Source organism: Lates calcarifer, linkage group LG6 (assembly GCF_001640805.2).
Source record: "Lates calcarifer isolate ASB-BC8 linkage group LG6, TLL_Latcal_v3, whole genome shotgun sequence".
Taxonomy (NCBI): domain Eukaryota; kingdom Metazoa; phylum Chordata; class Actinopteri; family Centropomidae; genus Lates; species Lates calcarifer.
Genome location: NC_066838.1, coordinates 22,224,508 through 22,244,240, shown reverse-complemented (window position 1 = coordinate 22,244,240; position 19,733 = coordinate 22,224,508). Strand labels below are relative to the sequence as shown.

At 40.0% G+C, this 19,733-nt stretch overlaps 2 protein-coding genes across 2 annotated transcripts; one reads left to right on the top strand and one right to left on the bottom strand.

Moving 5' to 3' along the window:
- The first annotated feature begins 523 nt into the window (after positions 1-523).
- Positions 524-12,763, top strand: cs (citrate synthase). The gene is made up of 11 exons (XM_018679114.2): positions 524-692; positions 4,098-4,148; positions 4,398-4,505; positions 5,425-5,490; positions 6,224-6,355; positions 6,995-7,183; positions 7,464-7,663; positions 8,437-8,566; positions 9,495-9,596; positions 10,369-10,578; positions 10,672-12,763. The coding sequence occupies exons 1-11, from the start codon at positions 642-644 to the stop codon at positions 10,840-10,842; spliced, it is 1,410 nt and encodes a 469-aa protein (XP_018534630.1). The 5' UTR covers positions 524-641; the 3' UTR covers positions 10,843-12,763.
- Positions 12,764-14,225: 1,462 nt separating this feature from the next.
- On the bottom strand, positions 14,226-19,298 carry coq10a (coenzyme Q10A). The gene is made up of 5 exons (XM_018679002.2): positions 18,644-19,298; positions 17,270-17,419; positions 16,980-17,172; positions 16,718-16,819; positions 14,226-16,456 (listed from the first exon to the last, which is right to left on the bottom strand). Exons 1-5 carry the CDS (start codon positions 18,778-18,780, stop codon positions 16,289-16,291), a joined length of 750 nt encoding a protein of 249 aa, XP_018534518.1. The 5' UTR covers positions 18,781-19,298; the 3' UTR covers positions 14,226-16,288.
- Positions 19,299-19,733: the final 435 nt, after the last annotated feature.

Sequence of the window (19,733 nt, the reverse complement as noted above, 5' to 3'; positions counted from 1 at the left end):
ATCATCGCTGCAAATGAATACAAAGATCAGGGCCACAGATATTACGTTTTCCAATGCAAAGACATGCATCTGTAGATATAAATAATATATACTCTCAGCTGGCAGTTTGTTAGGAACACATTACTAAAACTAATGCAGTCCATGAAGGCAGACAATATTCACTTAAATTCTGATAATCAATCTCAGTGCTCCTCATCGATTTTCAGCCCATTGAATTGGAGCCACATGAAAGTTTCCCTTTAACTACTTCTGCGCAGAGGAAGCACTTGCTCCTAAACATGATAAAGATTAGTAAAGGTACTCAGTATCACAATAGTCTTGATTTAACTCAATAGAACAGTGCATAGGCTTTATAAGGTATGTTCTTGAACAGACCCTGATCGTGAGTTGTCGTCACATGCAATGAGCAAGCCTCTATCCAATCAGGGTGCGCCCAGTAGCGCTCTAGCCAATCAGATCACTCTACGCTATTTCAGCGATCCGGCGCATCGTCCAATCAACAATGCTGCTACTTGCGGGCCCGAATCCCTCTTCAACCTTCTGCTTTCTGGAGGGGCACCTTCAACCAGCTCCGTGGTGCACTGGCAGCGGCGTCCTTAGTTGTACAGAATAAGTGGAAATAACACTTTTACACAGACACAATGTCCTTTCTCACTATCAGCAGGCTAGCGCCTAAACTCCTCAATTCAAAGGTAAGAGCACGAGAAACGGCCTCGATGCCACTTTCTCAGTAAAAGATGTGTGGACGTTACCTTGGTAGCTAACGGCTAACAACGTAACGGCAGGCTAGTTAACGTTAGCCAGGTTAGCCCTGTCAACCACACTATGAAATGTTGTTGACCAAGAGCGCCGTTAATAACGGATAAAACAGTGTTAAGGGTTTTAAGAGTCGTCTTTACTCCGTGTTATTTTATACAACGATGCTATAATGTTTGAGTTGCATTGTTTGTGAACTTGTGCCTTGTTAGCTAACGTTAGCTTAAGTACCTTCCTAATGCTGGCCTGGTATTGTCACAGACCGGACATGTTTCTTTAACTAGCAGCGAACCGACCGCGTTAACTTACCCGTTTCTTTGTCCGTAGTAAGAAAGAAATACATTTAACCGGTTGCAGATGCTGTGATTGCTTTTAAACTGATCTTCACCTTTGTGTTTTCTCACCACCCCCGTTGACCTTCACCTCAACATTTCAGCCATTTATCTAAAGTCACATCAATTAACGAGGTCCTCAAAATATCTTTTTATGCTCCTAAAGTGTAAAAGTTAATTTAACACTCAGATTAAACACTGCAGATTCGAGTGCTTGAGAGTGAATTCAGGTAACAATTTGAATACCTATTATCTGATGGCTTATCTTGCATTGTCAGCATGTAATTAAGAAATGGGATTTGCCTTAATAGTTAAATGGTTAGTATGCTTTGGCTGCCAATCAGTGATTCAGTAAGTAACCTTCCAGTGACTGTAGCCTACTGTCTTACTCCACTGACCTCTCAGCCTAGATAACTTGAACTAAACAACCCTCATATCACCCACTGCTTAAGTATTTATTACTTCATATTGTCTCCTATGGTAATCACTGACTCAGTGGTTTCCTTCCTTGACCTCTGGACAAACCATGGGGTATTGTGCCCCTGTTATCAGTCTTGTAATTAGGAGTATGTGCAACTAACCTGTGTCACACTCACCCTTTCTCTCTTATCAGATGTAATCTTTGCTCTGGAGGTTTATTAGTACGCTTTTCTTGCACTTACATAACATTCTTTGACCATAAAATGTTTTGTCCCCGAGCTATTGCAGGAAAATCATATGATTCACATGTTGACAAGAAGGACAGTTTAAATGTGGATGTCCCATGATGATCAGATCATTTTGCTTTTTGTTTGATTTTTAAAGAAGATACATTTAATTGACTTTAATATATCTCCAAATTTCACTATGCTTAAATGTCAAAACTTGATTCTTGTAAGTGCAGGAAAAAGGGGAAATGTGGATTCACCAAATAGGCAATACACAGATAGCAATCAAGCGTTATTAACAGACAAAACATGTGCCAGTGGTTCTTCTGCCAGAGGATGTATGTTTAGTTTTATTGACTCAAGAGAATGTTTAGTCACTGGTAAATCAGGTATTTCATGTGTTTCTTTTACGCAGACACTGGGTTGACTCCCCTACCCTCCCTGTAGCTGCTATAACCTTTTTCCCAGACTGGTGGAAGTTGAGTGACTGAGTGGAACTGGCTCTCCTATATTTAAGACCCTGAGCTGTTACATAATCTCTCTCTCAGCTGTGTAGTGTATGTGTGTGTAGTGAGTGGTGACGCAAGATCCTACCTTTTGTTTAGGTGAGGCTTGTCAGTCTTCTTATCCACCCCACCAGTTGTGGCTTTGAGAAGGGGATCCCAGTGGGAGCAGAGCCAGCTGTCACCTGTCCCCCAGACTCCTCCCTCACCCATTGATAATTTTAATAAGCTGACAGAGGAGTCCTGTTACAGTGGTGACCAGCAGCAGGCTCGACTTCTCACTGCTGTCACTGAGCTTCCAACAAGATTACTGCCTTCCAAACACTTTCATAACCAGGGATAGACACTCTTTAATCTCTCTTACGTCCCCTAGTCTTGTCCAGGTTCCAGCAACATTATAAGGCTTATAGGCCTGTGCATCATTAATTCATTATCTAGAAATGTTTGGATTCTCTATGTAATGTGTGATTTTTCTTAACAAAACAGGTGCTTATTAATTTTCTTTTCACTATCTAATTGATGTATTGTTGCCCTAGTTTTCCACCTGCTTGGGGCTTATCTCAGTCATGCAAAAATTACCTTATAAAAATGTGGTTTATTTACGTCAGTAAAAATTTTTTGTGACTCATGTTACAGCCTGTTTATACAAGGTGTTTAATTCTGTTTAAAACTAATTCAATCAGATTACACATTCACATTAGTAGCGGTTGGTTCCTTTCCTTTCATGTCTTGATATGAAGGAGTTTATCACTAAACAACCTGAATGAGTTTCATCAACTAGCATGAAATTCCTAAGTTGTGACTAGTTAGGCTAACTCACTTTGAATTGGAACCAAGAATGCCTGTGGTGGTAGTCTTATGTTTTACCAAGAGTTAAATCCAAAAACATATAAAACAATATAAACAGTGATAGTAAATGTTTGTACTGTAGCTAAAAGAATCAGAGCCGGCATCAGAATTATGGAAAACTAGAAACCACATGAGCACGTGAATCAATCATTCATATTGACTTTGTAAACTGGCGTGTGATTGTGTAGCATGTAGCTTTTTAAATGACACGCTGTGCTGTTTGATAGAAGTGGAGCAATATTTGTGTGACTCAGAACATGTTCACATCTTTGGCAACCAATCCTTCAGTTTGTGAATAGATTTTTTGGTTGGGTAATGCCCATGTATCAGATGAGGAGTGTCCCTGAGTAATCCTCGCTAGTAGTTTTGTTGCAGCTGTTTGTAGTGATCTGCCCAGCTGCTTCATCTCAGTTAACTTCAGTGTAAATTTTGGAAGAATTGTGGTAGAAATTAACCACCAGTCAACTTAGTATAATAAAGATAAAAATGGATAGAAGAGACAAATTGAGAACTTTTTTGAGACGATGCCCAGAGGAACTGAAGGTATGCAGAGGGGAGAAGTAAAAAGGGAAAAAGGTATAATAATTAATATCCTTGATTAAATGCTTATATTAACTGCACTCATGTACTTCAGGATAAATGAGTCAGAAATAGTCAGAAAGTACCTGAAATTATAATGTGAAGAGTCTGGAAATGAGTTTTGAAAACTACTTAAGGGTGGTTGATTATAAAGTCTGTTTTGGTTTACTCAGCTCACAGACGCTTTGAACTGGGTGACTGTCAACAGCAGTCCTCCATGTTAACAGGGTTGGAAGGTCATTTCACTTTCAAACTTATAGAAAGTCACAACAATGTTATGTTGATGTCCAAAATATTTGGGACTGCTACCAGGTTGTCTCAGTTTTATATATAACAAGCTTTGGTGGTTTAGAAATGCTGCTATGACCTTTAACTTTTTTGGTCGTGATACTAATACTTAAAATTTTATTATTTCTTTGTCTATTCCACAGAATGCCACCTACTTTCTTGTGGCTGCCAGAAATGCCAGCGCATCAACAACAGTAAGAACACTCAGTTCACTCCAAGGTTGTCTGCTTGGTTTAAATTATCCCAGGTTTCTATTCTGTCATATAAGTGGGTAATTTATGTGTGGTCACTGGAAAAGGCGCTATGGATCAATTTCTATTCCTCTGAAATGTTTACATAAAGTCTGTTTAATTAACCCCAGTTCACATAAGAGGAATGTGTTTTATTTTAAGACTGGATGTTCGATCCAAGGCGTCACTGATGACTAAATGTTGTTTTTGCAGAATCTGAAGGATGTTCTGGCAGACCTTATCCCTAAAGAACAGACCAGGATCAAGAACTTTAAACAACAGTATGGCAAAACCAACATAGGACAGATTACTGTTGACATGGTGAGTAACTCTTCAGATGTTGGTCAAAATAGGCAGGATCATTTACCCGTGTTAAGGGACCAGACTAAAATTAGAACTACAAACCAGTTTAAAAACCAAGCCAGCTTCTTGAGATCCATTATATCAATTTAGGAAAGAGCATGTGGGCCATCAGCCATGATGCAGATTAGATGTGGCATGATGGCCTCACCTAATCCATCTAGGCCTGCCCAGCAGTATTTACTGTGTCAGGTATCACTGTGCGGTCATCTCCCTCAGAGGTCACAATATGAACTGCTTCCTGCCAACAGAGACATTTTAGCTGAGTCACTCAAACATCTACTGCACATTGCACACTGCCAGTTTCAGACACGCACAAACACCATTGCAACAACAGGTGCATCATCCTCCTCTGTTTATCTCTCACTTCACCTCTGACCTCTGGCTGATAGCCATGGGGATTTTAGAAAATTTTCTCAGTTACCGGGCCTGTTTCACTTTGAAACAACAAATAACCATTAAGCTGTGGCTTGTACTGTACATCTAAATGTATTTATTATTAAATGGTAAATAAAGGTTATTTCTAATATTTAGCTACTGATTGTTGAGTTTCAAAAACATGATTGACTTTTAACAGTCAGTGGATTTTTGCTTAAAAATGCAGTGTTGAAGAGCGACCTGATGGCTGAATATTTAGGGTGCATACCATGCGGGTGCATATATCCTGAGCAGCTGGTTTGACTCTCGGCTGGCTGGGTGCCTTGCTGCATGTCATTCCTCTGCTCTCTTTCCCCACATTTCCTGTCTAGCTCAACTGTCACTGTCTCATAAAGGCCCAAAATGCCTTAAATATGATTTCAAAAATATCCAGTGTTGTAAAGCTGTAGTTGTGGTTTTCAGTATGTAATGTCTGCATGTCCTTGTGTTTTGTCCTCCACAGGTCTATGGAGGTATGAGGGGAATGAAGGGTCTGGTGTACGAGACCTCTGTTTTGGATCCTGAGGAGGTCAGTACTAGAACAAGGCTATCCGTCACCCAATCTTAATTTACTGCAGATATAATGATATGGGTATATATTTTGACAGATAAGTAACAAGCAAGTTCAGGACAAAACTGCTGAACTAGGTTTGAGGTAATTTAGTCACCATTACATGGACTGTCTGCTTGTGAGCTGTGAGAAGTTCATTTTTCTGTATAATGTGCTGCTTGGTTTGTAACTTGATCACAATCCTTGAGAGGGAAAATAAATAAATAAATCAATAGGATCCATAGAAAGTTTGTTGTTTAAAAGTTCTCTAAAATGTTATACAATCTTTTTGGCTGATATATTGTTATTGGACTAATATCTTTCAGGATTAGCCTCACATGTGCAGTATTGGTCAGGCTATAGTCAATCTGCTGAATTATAAAGCTTCCTGATGGTAGATTTTCTTACAGTGGCTGTAATTTGAACTCTCTGGGACCCTTGGAGACCAGGCTTCCTTATAGGCACTTGATTGCTTTCTTACTGAAGCGTAGAGCTTTCAGTGGCACAGTGGCTCTGTCTTCATACGCCTTGTTAGCAGACCACCACATCGGAGTGTGATACTGAATCCTCTAAATTAGTTGGTAGAACTAGAGCTTATGTTTCCAGCTTGCCAACACTTGCTTGATGGTACGTTTCAGGAGAATTTGGCTATATGTTTGTCACAACAAGCATTTATTTTTCTGTCTTTTCCTCTCTCTCCACTGATAAACAGGGAATCCGTTTTAGGGGCTACAGCATTCCAGAGTGTCAGAAGTTGCTGCCTAAAGCTCCAGGAGGTGAGGAGCCGCTGCCTGAGGGTCTCTTCTGGCTGCTGGTCACAGGGCAGGTGCCCACTGAGGAGCAGGTGAGTGGGAGAAGGCGGCTGGAGTTGTTAAGTTTGTTGTACTTTAGAGTTATACTGAGTGAGAACTGTGCAGCCGTTCATCTTTCTATCCATCTGTCAGTGCTGGCATCTCTAGACACACAATTTTTACAAAATTTCCCCACACTGTTTTCAGCATCATCAAAAGTGAGTATTCCTGCAAAATAACAAGTGTTAGGTGAAGGTGACTTTCCACAGATCAGTTATAGGTGAGGCATTTCTGTCACCTTGATATGAACATGGGAAAGTGGATCACAAGATGTTTGGCAGCAGAAGCAGTGTAAATGACTTTTTCAATAATGTATGACTCCAGGAAACTCTTGTATAAAGATTGCTTTATGACTCTGACAAGACGTAGTCTGCACCTTAAATAGGCACTTTATTGCTGCCAGCTATCTCCTAGAAGAGTGATTTAAGGATAACTGATAAGGCTTCATTGTTCTGGCGTACTACAACTTTTCACTGAAATAAGTTTCACATCTTGACCCTTTTATCTGATGTTATGTATAAGTCAGCTAAGGATAAGTTAGATCCTCTTTGCAGCACACCTCGGCAACAGCTTGTAAAGTTGATGGAAAAAGTCAACCAAGTTACTTACACAGTGTGCTTCTCTTCCCTCAGGTGAACTGGGTGTCCAAAGAGTGGGCAAAGAGAGCAGCACTTCCCTCTCATGTTGTCACCATGTTGGATAATTTCCCCACAAACCTGCACCCCATGTCTCAGTTCAGTGCTGCCATCACAGCTCTGAACAGCGAGAGCAGCTTTGCACGGGCTTACTCTGAGGGTGTCCACAAGTCCAAGTACTGGGAGGTGAGTTTACAACTATTTTGGCTTCTCTTAAATCTTACTCGTAGCTTGGCACCAGGGATATTGGTCTGTTAGTTCAGTGAAATATCTTGACTGTTAGGTGGATTGCCATTAAATTCCGTACAGACATTTATTGTCCTCAGATTATGAATCCAATTTATACAAATACAACATTTCTTTGCTTTAATGAAGAGCATTACAGTCTCACAGAACTGTTATCATGGCTGTAGACTTTTGTCTGGTTTCATGTTCTTTCCAAATCCTTTTACATTACCTCTCTTAGTTTGTCTATGAAGACTCCATGGACTTGATTGCCAAGTTGCCCTGCATTGCTGCCAAGATCTACCGCAACCTGTACCGCGAAGGCAGCAGCATCGGAGCCATCGACTCCAACCTGGACTGGTCCCACAACTTCACTAACATGCTGGGCTACAGTGAACCCCAGTTCACTGAGCTAATGAGGCTCTACCTCACCATCCACAGGTTCAACTTGAAAAACTTTCTCTTTCTATAGTTTATAAACTAGGTTTGATTTTTGAAATGAGATTCTCAGCATTTTCTGAGGATTTATACAGCTTTTCTGTAAAAGTTAGACTCATTTGAAACAGATGGGTGAGTTCTCTGTGCCCAAGTACTAAGATATTCTTGATTTTATTCACAGATTTTCATGCCAAAGAAAAGGAAAAAGAACCATAGTGTTTGAAAATATTGTCTTATCAGCTTAATTGAAATAATGGGCAGATATCTCCCAATTCTATTACAGTGAGCATAATGTCAAAATGTAATGTAAGAATGATATGGATTGGATTTCACATTTAATGAGTTTGTTCACTGTACATGATTAACTTGAGGCACCTTACCTGAGTGCACACTGGTGTTATGATAAGTCTGGGCATGTGAGACAGTTTTCAGTAGTATCTTCACTAATGCAGTCATTCGTGTGGTGAAACTTCTGCTGTTCCACTTTGACCGTTTGTTTAGTGATTAAACTTGTGCACAAAGCAGAAAATGTGTAATCAAAGTGACACATTATCAGAGTAAAGGCACCAGGGTGTTGCAGTCCCTACAGGTAAATTTATTTAACATTCAGACTGCACCTAGGAGAGTGCACAGATGTCCTCTTCACATTTCAGTGACTGGATGCAGTATCCAACAACTACTGAATGCAGTGGAATGGATGCCAAAATTTACTGTCAGGCTGCTTTGCTGAGTCAACATGTTTGATGTGGAAATTTTCCTCTTTTTAAATGTTACAGCGATCACGAAGGAGGCAATGTCAGTGCCCACACCAGCCACCTGGTGGGTAGTGCCCTGTCTGACCCCTACCTGTCCTTCAGCGCCGCCATGAACGGTCTGGCTGGTCCTCTGCACGGCCTGGCCAATCAGGTTTGTAGCAAGCAAATCAACATTTTTACATATAGAAAATGCAGCTTTTATGGTTTCAGAAGTTGGTGCAAAGCCGTGGTCTTTGGGAGACATTTTGACATGCATCAGAAGGAAAGGCACGGAAGCTACTAATACATCTAATGTTGGCTGAATTCCACTTTTTCATACTGGCTCACAGTCACACTGTCAAGTCCTAGTGTGACACTTGAGTAGAACTGAGCCATCGTTAATGTTATTAGTAACACCTGTGCTTTTCTTACTATGACAAGTTAAAGTATCTGCTGTAAAAGGCCTATTGAAACACGTTAGCTCCTGTCTCATGACTTTGACAGTTCAGGCTGGAGTTTCTGTTTTTCTTTTTTTCCTCACTGCGGTGTCACATGTCAGCACAGCAGGTGAACAGCACTGAGGACAAAAATAATGACACACAGGCTGCCTCACTGTTGAACTGTAAGACTTACTTTGGAGTTGAATTAATCTTAGCTTGTTTGCCATTGTTCAGGGAAGCTCACACCTGCTGCAGTAAGTCCGTAAGCTGTCAAAGTTCCCAATACTTACTTCATCAGTTTTATTATTGGCTAATTAGCTGCAGTTGTATTATTTAAGATGACAGTTTTGGCTTTCATTCAATCCTTAAATTGCCCACATAGTCATGATTTTGACAAATTGCCAGAGTTTTATAGTAAAATGACCTGGGGCTTTTTTCAAACATGATGCAGAGATTTCATGTTCCCAGAGCCAATGAAATTGGATCGTGCCTTTGTGAATTGGTGTTTACTAGTCTCTGCTGCAGGTGTGTTTACTGAGAAGTGTCATAATCATGTACTTTGTGTCATCCAGAATGAATAATAATTGTGTATAATGACTGTAAAGTATTTTGAATTTCAATAATAACTCATCAGTGTGCATTGTCTTCTGCGTCTCGCAGGAGGTGCTGGTGTGGCTCACCGCGCTGCAGAAGGAGCTGGGAGGAGAGGTGTCTGATGAGAGGATGAGGGATTACATCTGGAACACACTCAAGTCTGGAAGGGTAAAGATGCACCACTTTCACCACCACTTGTAGTTATTAGTATGAATTCATTATTGCTCTCACATCCAGTATTTTCAGTATAAACCACACTGGGTTTATGGTATGTAAACTTGGATGTCAGGGGTCATATCTGCCATGCTGCCATGGTCTGTTGTGTTCACATCATCAAGATGGTTGTATGATCACAAAATGGATCGTGTGAGGATTAAAAAACTGTATTGACATTATGACATCACATCCATTAAGTTTGGGTTTAATTAGATTGAATAATGGTATTTGGCTTTTGTGAAGAATATTTATTTGTTTTGCTTTGAGGCCCTTCCATATTATTATTAAGTACCAAGTCAGATATATTGGAGGGTTCCTGGGCGTAATTATGACTTGGATGTTTGACATGAATATTATTTACAATTCAGAAACTCATAATTATAGTGACGCTGATATGACATGTACAACAAAGGATTATTAGAATTTTAAGAAAATTAAGAGTGACCGGGCTTTAACCAAAAGGGCTTTTTTTCTTTTTGACAGTTTGAGACTGTGCTTCTAAAAACCCTAATTATTTATAGACTATCTAGTCTTACTTGCTTTATGTAGCTTATGTCTTTTCTTTTGTGATAAACAAGGCTGAATTAATTGTCATTACAGTCAGTACAATAGTAAAAACTTAACCGTTCTAAAAATGCTACACAAAGATTACAAGTAGTAGTGGGATCTTATCATGGTTCAGAAGTTAAGTTAAGTTAAAATTTTCCCTCTCTCTTGCCTGCAGGTTGTGCCAGGCTATGGCCATGCTGTCCTGAGGAAGACTGACCCTCGTTACACCTGCCAGCGTGAATTTGCCCTGAAACATCTCCCCAACGACCCCATGTTCAAGTTGGTTGCCCAGCTTTACAAGATTGTGCCCAATGTGCTCCTGGAGCAGGGTAAGGCCAAGAACCCCTGGCCCAACGTGGATGCTCACAGTGGAGTGCTGCTGCAGGTAAAGGCACACGTGGTGGATTTTAGTCATGTATTCATCATATTATGATAGCAAATACAGACCCTGACCCATATGTTTTTCCTCTGTCTGCAGTATTATGGAATGACTGAGATGAATTACTACACTGTGCTCTTTGGTGTGTCCCGAGCCCTCGGTGTGCTGGCTCAGCTGGTGTGGAGTAGAGCCTTGGGCTTCCCCTTGGAGCGCCCCAAGTCCATGAGCACAGATGGACTGATGACACTGGTGGGAGCCAAGTCAGGCTGAAGAGCCACCTGAAAGGAGCTGGGGGTTAGTGTGAAAGGTGGGAGGAGGTGGAAATATGAAAAAAAGGCAGACATAAGTCGACCCCCTGTCATTTCCAACCCCAAGGATTCAATGGGATTCAAAGAGACAGTACGCTTTTAATGTCATTTCACTAAAGAAGGGCCTTTTAAATCGTCACACCATTAGTGTTTAAGTGTGTTTAGTTAACCACTGACAAGTTTTCCCACCACGTCTCCATATTTGGAACATGCAAGGTGAACGCTTCAGACACACATATATGTAACCCATAGTAGGCTCAAACTATGTACCATTATAAGTCTGCTAGCATCGCTAAGATTTTCCCCTGTGCAGTGCCTGTGTGTTTGTCATTGAGCACTGGGTCTGAACTATGAATAGGCAGTGGCATTCAAAGGGAATTGTGGGAATGAATTGCACTTCCTTTGTATTTCTTTAGAGATCTAAAGTTAAAACCCTGACTGAACCTTTGCTGCTTTTGGCTAATGCAGTGATTTGTTTTAGAGGACTCCCCCCAGTTAAGACTCTCAGCTTAGTTTTACTTCTATGCAATGTCCCCCCCAACGTCATCCCACCCAGAAATCCGTTTCACTCCCGTTTATGAACACTCCAGATAAGAAAATAAAAGGTCCTCACTAGTAAAATTAACAAGCTATACATTCAAAAGCATGAAAATCAGTTAAAAGATACTGCCCCTTTAAATCTTTGGTCTCCCTTTCTTCTCCAACTTGTAGTTTTTTTTTCTTTTTAATGATGACCTGTATTACCTCTATGATCAAAATAACTGTCTTGTCTATTTTTGTTGACATGCTTTCCTGTTTTTAATGGGTCTCTGCTCAAATGATCTTCTGAATGGTAGAGAATCAAGAGTCATGTACAGTAACCATGATAAATAAAGATTTGAGCAAAGTGTGTTGTAATTGGCAGCCTGTGGTAAATCCTTAAGAGCAAGCTTGAATGAAAAGTGGGATAGGGGGACTTTGTTGGAAGTCCTGTCTTTTTTGAGTGTTTGTTTGTTACTTTATCCCCACAGGAGAGCGCTTTAAACATCAACTACTCCAAAATGAGCACTTGCTTGATTGGATTTCCTAATTTGTAGCATTAGATGCCCCCCCCAGGTTGATTGTGTACCTTTTACAGAGGTTTCTTTTTTTGGTGTTGAATATGTATAAAACTATAATCTTTGGGTTCTCATTTTGTGGTTTTATTTATACTTTGTGTACATAGGTATATATATGTATAGCTTGAATGTATGAGCTCGATCACTTGCTTGCAATAACCACAATGATTACCATAGTTTACCCACAGTGTAGTTTGTGTCCAGTCTCGCTGTAACATTCAGTCTCGCTGGTCACTTTGAAATTTTAACAACGAACAAAAAAGAAAAAGCTGCAGCTATATCTTGTATATACACAATTGTTTGCCTAGATCTGTGGGCTTAGCCGGTGCTGTTTTTCAGGTGTTTCACTTGAATGTTTCAAGCTTGCTCTTAAACTCTGGGTTTGTCAACACTCCATTTTTGTGTAGTTTAAGTTCTTGCATCGTTTTTTTTTTTTTTTTTCTTCTTTCTCCACATTATTCTTGCTGTGTTAGTCAGTAGTTCGCTCAGATGTTTGAGTCTCTCTGCTCTGCTCTGCTTACCATCTTCCTTCTGCTTTATCAGGTTGTTGTTTTTGTGTTTTATTGTAGTATTCTTCCATGTGGTGGGTCGTTCAAGAGATGAGGTTATTTTGATCGTAGAGGAGCATAAAGGTTGTGTATGATAACTGGGAAAATACATTGCAGATGGATTCATCAGAGAAACACTTGGGGGATGGGGCTGGATGGGTCAAATGGGCAAGAAAAGCTTGAAGAGCAAATATTGGAAAACCTAACAAAAAATGAAAAATAAAGGTTTTTATTAACACTTGGGTCTAATTTTCATCATTGTTTAGAAAACTGCATGTAAAATAATCCAGGTCAAAGGTGTTTTTTCACAAAGGACAAGTCACAGTAGGAAAAGCACAGCTGTAAATAATAAAATGAATGATGGCTGGAGTCAGTAGCTGCTTCAGTTTAAGGGTCCCAGTCATCGTTAATGTTTTTAGTAACACCTGGGGTTTTCCCACCAGAACAAGTTAAGAGTGTGTGCTGTGAAAAAGGCCTATTTGGACTCACTGTGCAGGATGTCATTGCAGTTATCTGGTTTTTCACTGTGATGAAATACAGAGCTGAAACACAACAGGTCAGTGTCTCAGTTGATGGATGAGCTCTCTCTCTCTCTCTGACTTTTATGAGAATTCCTGTCATATCTGTAACGCGAGCTCAACATTTCAACCTAAAAAAAAACACACTTGCTCTATTAATGAGTAAAATCTCACTGAGTAAACCTTGACTTACTTTACTTTTGAGACACACAGCAACCCCAAAGACAAAATCAGTATGTCTTATAGTAGTTACCTCTCTGGACTTAAATTTGAATTTGTGCTTTTTCAGTTCTCTTCATCTTCTCTGTGGCATCTTACTCTGCTGAGGCCAGACTTTTACATAATAGATGCAATTGACAAGATCAAGGACGAAGATGGTCCAAATACCCACCTCTCCTCTGAGCTGTTATTAATAACTGGCCCACATACCAGCACCCCACTCTGGTTTCTTGTCGGTCAGCTGCCTTTTGGAGAGCTGTGTCCACCCTCTGTCACTGTACCAATACCCAGTCTGAGTATGTGCACTTTGTGGCAACAAGGCAAAGCAGTGCTTAGAAATCTACTATGGCATAAAAACTCAGTCAAACTAGGCAGAAAGCTTTGTTTAAATGCATCATAATACAACCTCATAGTAAAGGTTGCTCACTGAAGAACATATGACACGAAAATAAGTCTTACCAGCTTTTTTTTTTATTTAAATACGAAAGCTTTAAAATACACCCACAGTATTTACAAAGATACATTTTAGCTTGCAACATAAGAAGTGACAGGACTGCAAAATGATGGCAATATTCTCTATCATAGCAAAACCTCAGTCCATGACAGTAATGTATCTACGTCCTTGTACGACAAACTGGGCCACCATATTTATCTAGACCAAGGGTCGTTCATACACCTGCAAGTTGAGAGTTAATGTGGAAATATACTGCGGGGGAAAAATACTCTTCTGTTCTCTCTGTCCTCTCTTAAAATATTTTTCATTTTTACTCCGTTAACAGAATATTGGCACCTACAATAATTAAACTTGGCATGAAATTAAATCTGTGCGCAGTGTATTTAACAAAACAAAAAAACTTGAGATGCATGATCCAACATCAAGTCTGATCACTGACAGCATGACAATATGGTATAAAATAGACTAACTCTATTTTATTGCTTAAAAATATATATAACACTCAAAAATGGCATTTAAAATTCTTTTAATAAGTTCAATTTTTTTTTGATTCACAGGCCAACTTGGATTTAACATTCTTCATGCATTGATGAGTAAATATCCCTTCATTTCCAAATCAACGTTTTAACAGAGAAAATAAAAACACATCAACTTTGAAGTCAAAAATCCAGCTTTGGAAAAAAAAAAAAAAAGAACCACAGTTCAGTTTTCTGTTGGAAATTTGAGACTTGGAGCATGTGGACAAAATGAACCGCCTGTTACCAGGAAGGTCACACAATGACTGACTTCTTCCACTGACCTTTCAGCAACCTGAACGCATCAGTCACCTCTAAAATATGGCAATCAATTAACTTTATGAGCCCTTTATTGTGGAATAAAGTGATGGGCTGGTTCGATATGAAATCCCAACAAAATGTAGTCATGCCCAAACAATGCAACATGTAAACACTATGTCTATATTTGCCTCTTTGTTAGTTACATCCATGCATCAAAATGAATATAAATAAAAGCTAAACCTTCCCAAAGAATAAGCATGTAACCCACAGACAATGATAAAAGATAATGTTTTATTCTACAGCCCACCAGTGTATTTTACACTAACAATGTATATGACAGGAGTAACATCCTCCTGATGACCTTCAGAAGATGGACCACAAAACACACAGAAAGCAGAGAAATGAACTTATACAACATCTTTTACAAACTGTTTGTTTTACTGCAGTGATCAATGGATGGATTATTCAAACTATGGCCTAATCAGATCACTATCAATAAACCTGCCATGATTTAAAATGGCATTTACTGTGATTATCCCATTATTCTTAATGTCTAATCTTTACTTTCTTAAAGAATCTGCAAAACCAAACTATATATTTATCAAATATAAAGTTGTAGTTAACCTATATGATCTGTGACATCTGTGTTGTAATCCCAGTTACAGTATTTCACAGTACTCTCCAGCCTGTCCATGGATTCATTCAGGTGCTCTTGTTTGTGCAAAGTTACCCCCCCCCCCGTTAATTGCCTAATAGTTAGTACTAGTGCTGGGCTGTAAAATAAGGCATTATTAAAAACCAGCAGGCCAAGTCTCAATGTCCAAAAACACATTTCTCACTGCACAACAACAACAACAGCCAAGTTAAAGCTAAATGTCCCAAACCTTGAGGTTAACTGAGGCCACAGCTAACTGATGAAGAAATGACCTTTTTCCCTTCGCTAAATGTTGCACTTCAGCGGCATCGTCACAACATACAGCAACGACGCTCTCAATGGCACATTTAATTCGATCCCCGATAAAACAATACAACTTTTGCATATAACCACTGATGAATAAATTAAAAAGGATGAAAAGAAGTATTGTTTTGCACCACTAAATGTCAAACAATATATTAAAATGTCCATCTGAAATAAAAGTAAGCAATGAAAGTGAAGGCAAAGTTTTCTTAATACAGTATAATCAGCTGATCAAAGTGCTGAGATAAAACTAAAACTTGGACACACTTTGACGTGATAAAGTGTCAGCGCAACAAGTAACTTTGAGGTCACAGTGAACTGTAAGACTCGAGCAGAAGTCTGGATCAAAGGGCCTCTGTGCCTTTTATAGAAAAAATAAAAAGGGTGTTTTTGTTCAGTGTCACTGTGCTGTTCATTTAAAATAATAGTCGACTCTCTACCACTGGTAACATGATGTTGCAATGATTTACTGTTTTGTTTTCAGAAATACAGCTTGTAACTGCCATGGAGCAAGAGCAATGGTGGGGTCCTTGTGCTAAACAAGTATCCCCTCAGTGGAGGTAGACAAGGAAGTGGACAGACTACAACAAGAGGAGGAGGGAGATAAGCAGGAATTTGTTGGGGCTGGAAAAAGAAGAATTATTAATATTCCAACACAATGCTTGAGTTGGACGTCTAACATCTTCAGGAGTCGCTATGATGTCTATGTTTCGATGGAGACTTGAGGTGCGGGGCATTGGGGAGGGGGTAATTATGCAGCATCATGCAGGTTTGTATGGGTAAAAGGAATAAAGGTTGGTATGGTTTAAGGCCAGATGAGGATGTACAGCTGCTGAGATCACGTCTGATGCACCTCGTGGAACATCAGCTCCCGCGGGATACGAGTCTCTGGGCCGTACAACTTACAAGCTCGCCGCTCGAACGCGGCGACGTTTTGCTTTACAACCTCGTCGAAGAACATGGTGGCTAACTGGGAGTGCAGCAAAGAGCGGAACTCAAAGGATATCTGTAGAAGGTAGGAAAATAACAATGTTTTCAGTGCATGTCAGAGAGAATAGATGAGTCATAAAATATATGTAGGCTTATTTTCTTTCTTGTCAAGACCACGTTCATGTCTGTACAATAAATATGAAGCTACAGTTAGCTTAGCATAATTTAAGCAAATAAACATTTGCCCCAAAATGTCAAATAACAAAAGATCCATCAAGAGAGGTAGAGGATCTGGCACACACTCGATAAATCAGGAAGCAAGCTGCAGGCTACTTACAGAAAAGTCTACCGTGCAGGTGCGAGGGTAACCAGGAATGCCAGGACTAAAGCGCCATATTGTCTCCAGGTGATTGAACAGCTTTCCATCTGTACACACTGCCTAAAATCACATAAAGAGAAACATGTTGACATAACAAACACTCATGTCTCAGTAAGCTTTACGTTCAGGTAGTTCAGCTGATATTTAAACTGTTATTTATACGTATTCCAACAATATAAAATCAGATATACTGTCATTCACAGGCCTGAAAGACACTTACTTTGACTAGATGAGGCCGGACACTCGTGATCATAGATGTGTATCTCTCCACCACTGGAGGGAATCCCACTTCAAGCTGAGCTTTGGAGTGGCCTGCTCTTTTCATGATGGTCTGGGACTTCTTACACCAGGGTACAAAGTGCTTGTAATCGTCAACATTGGCCACCACATCATACATTTCCTGCATAGAATACCTAAGACAGAAAGTATTCAAAAGTTAAGGAAAACCACTCAGAGATACAGTTATATAGTGTTATTATAATGCAACTGTTACCAATACTGGAAAATTACCCAAGTATCCTACGCTCGGAGTATTCCTTCCTTTTGTTGGTGAGGCTGATGAAGTTTCTACTTTGGGGAACAGATGTCATTGTGTCCCACTCTTGAAGGCAAAGCACTCTGGGAGTTCTTGTCATCAAAATGCCACATGATGACAAGTGTCTGAAAGGTAAGAGAAAATGTCCTGTGAGCCACATTCTGGAAAGAGTTCAACCCAACACAGGCAACAGTACACAACAAAAAAAAAGCCCCACTACATTCTAGTTTACAGTCACTAAAGTCAGTGAGTACACATCACACACTGGATCAGGAGGTAATGGAAGGGCTCTGTGTTGTGAGTGTGCTGGTATTTTCTTAGTTGTATTGTACTGTAACACCTTGTTGCACCACTTCTGTTTTCCGGTAGGTACACTGTTGAATGTGGACAAATGTTTTATGACTACCAGCTAGCATCATTACTTCTGGATTTTTTTTCACAGTTTACAAAGGAATATAGTTTTATATTTTGTTGATTTGGGATTTTATTTTGAGGGGCTCTATTTCCTGTGTTCTGTTAACAGAATCAAGTGATTAGGATGGAGCACTGCAATCTCCATGTCTTTTTACGAATGGATACCTTCAGCCTTTTAAACTCTACCTTTTTGGAGCCTTAGTAATTAGCTTTAGCAATATATTGTGGTCCATCACTGAGGTGTAGGCGCCTGCTAAAAGCTACCCACAGATTTTGAGTGGGGGGCGTTTCAAAAGCTTCAGCTAGTGTTTCCTGAAGTGGTACATGGTAGATTTTGAGATATGCTTTGGATCACTGCCCTGATGTAAAACCCACCCTTTTCTTTTAGTTTCACTTTCTTTTCAAAAAACCAAATTAGCACAATTCCTGTTTTTCCTATCATATAAGTACATGAAATAGTAAGAAAAAGTGCAAAATATTTGGAGTAATGCAAATTTTTATGTCTGTCTACTGCAGAGGTTGTGTTTACTTCTTCTCGCTTCAAAAAATCAAGAATGTACGTTGTCCAGGGCTGTAAGAAAGGTTTACATGTAACTGTACAAATAAGGCAAAAGGTCACAAGTTAACCTCATCAAGTTAGTCATATGTTTTGTTAAGTGTGACTATTCTCTATTAGGGCAAGAGCTTTGTGGTTTTAATACTTAAATACAGATTCAAATTGCGGCCACCTACACTTCAAGGATGGACCAATATGTGGAACAAAAATCAATTTCCAATATCCAGCACTGTCTCATTACTACGGGCCGTTATTGATCATGCATTCAGAGCAACACAGAGGGTTTTCGGACCTGGCTATTACCCCGTGATCAACCCAACTTTTGCATACTAGTTGTTTGCATGTTTACATGTTTCTATCATGATAAACTGATGCTCACCTGATGTTTTGTCGCAGGCATCCTCTTGGCACCGCTGCGCGACACGAGCGAGGGGAGCCCACAGTGGCAATCTGCAGAAAGTCACTGAATGTCCGCACACCCATGGGTAATCGCCGGGCACTGGCCGTGGCTGCCATCAAACCAGCCACTCAGTTCAAGGAAAAGAGGGATCCTGGGTCTGAGAGGCTGATCCCGGGGTCTGCTCCAAGAACGGTGGGCGGTGGGATTTCAAGGTTCCAGTCAAAAACCCACCCTGCTTCAGTTTCGGGTTTATAAAATCACAATTAATTCCACCTTGTGAGAGAAAAAACTCGTTGACTACCTTCACTTGAGCAGCGTCTCCGGCCGCTTTCAGAGCTGTCAACGTAACCAACGTTAGTTACGTTAGTCAGCTGCTAACGTTAGCGAACGTTAGCTAACACGGTTTCATAACGAGCCCGAACAAACGCGACGTACAGCCGCGTCTCGCTGTCTTTTCAGCTACACTCACATCCCTCCGCGGTTCGAGCCCCAAACTCACAACAAAGTTAAATTATTTCGGCTGGTTTTGGTTCCGAGTAATGTCAAATATCGCCCAGATACCGACGACCTTCTGCTGCTAAATAAAACGCCGGTGGGGCAAACTGTTCCTTTCTTCTGCCCGTTGGGTCGTCGGTTTGGTTTAGCTCAACGGCTCTGTGGTGAAATGCCGCCTCCCACCGTGTTGGAGGTTAACGGCTGGAAAATAAGGTTTTCCTTCCTATTTTAATGTCGTAGTTTGAGACATATACGCTAAACAAAAGCATAATTGTATTTATTTCAGAATATTCTGTGGTTTGTATTTCTTTAACTCTCCCCATACAGTCAGTGTCCACTTTATTAGGCACAGCTGTCCAATCAAATACAGTCCAGTTCAACTGTTCTGCTACTTTTATGATGCCTTTAATGTTCACTTTTTGTTAAGAATATAATATAATGATTTGTTAAATCACTTATATCTTCTAGAACTGATGTGTTTCTCTCATCCTCTCATGTATATAAATAGGGAGGACGCCAAACTCTCTCTCTCTCTCTCTCTCTATATATATATATATATATATATATATATATA

Coding starts and splice junctions, on each gene's coding strand:
- cs (XM_018679114.2), top strand. CDS start 642: ATGTCCTTTCTCACTATCAGCAGGCTAGCGCCTAAACTCCTCAATTCA. Junction 8,567..9,494: donor TGCACGGCCTGGCCAATCAG/GTTTGTAGCAAG, acceptor TGCGTCTCGCAG/GAGGTGCTGGTGTGGCTCAC. Junction 9,597..10,368: donor ACACACTCAAGTCTGGAAGG/GTAAAGATGCAC, acceptor TCTTGCCTGCAG/GTTGTGCCAGGCTATGGCCA.
- coq10a (XM_018679002.2), bottom strand. CDS start 18,780: ATGGCAGCCACGGCCAGTGCCCGGCGATTACCCATGGGTGTGCGGACA. Junction 17,173..17,269: donor TCCGAGCGTAGGATACTTGG/GTAATTTTCCAG, acceptor TTTCTGTCTTAG/GTATTCTATGCAGGAAATGT. Junction 16,820..16,979: donor TCCGGCCTCATCTAGTCAAA/GTAAGTGTCTTT, acceptor ATGTGATTTTAG/GCAGTGTGTACAGATGGAAA.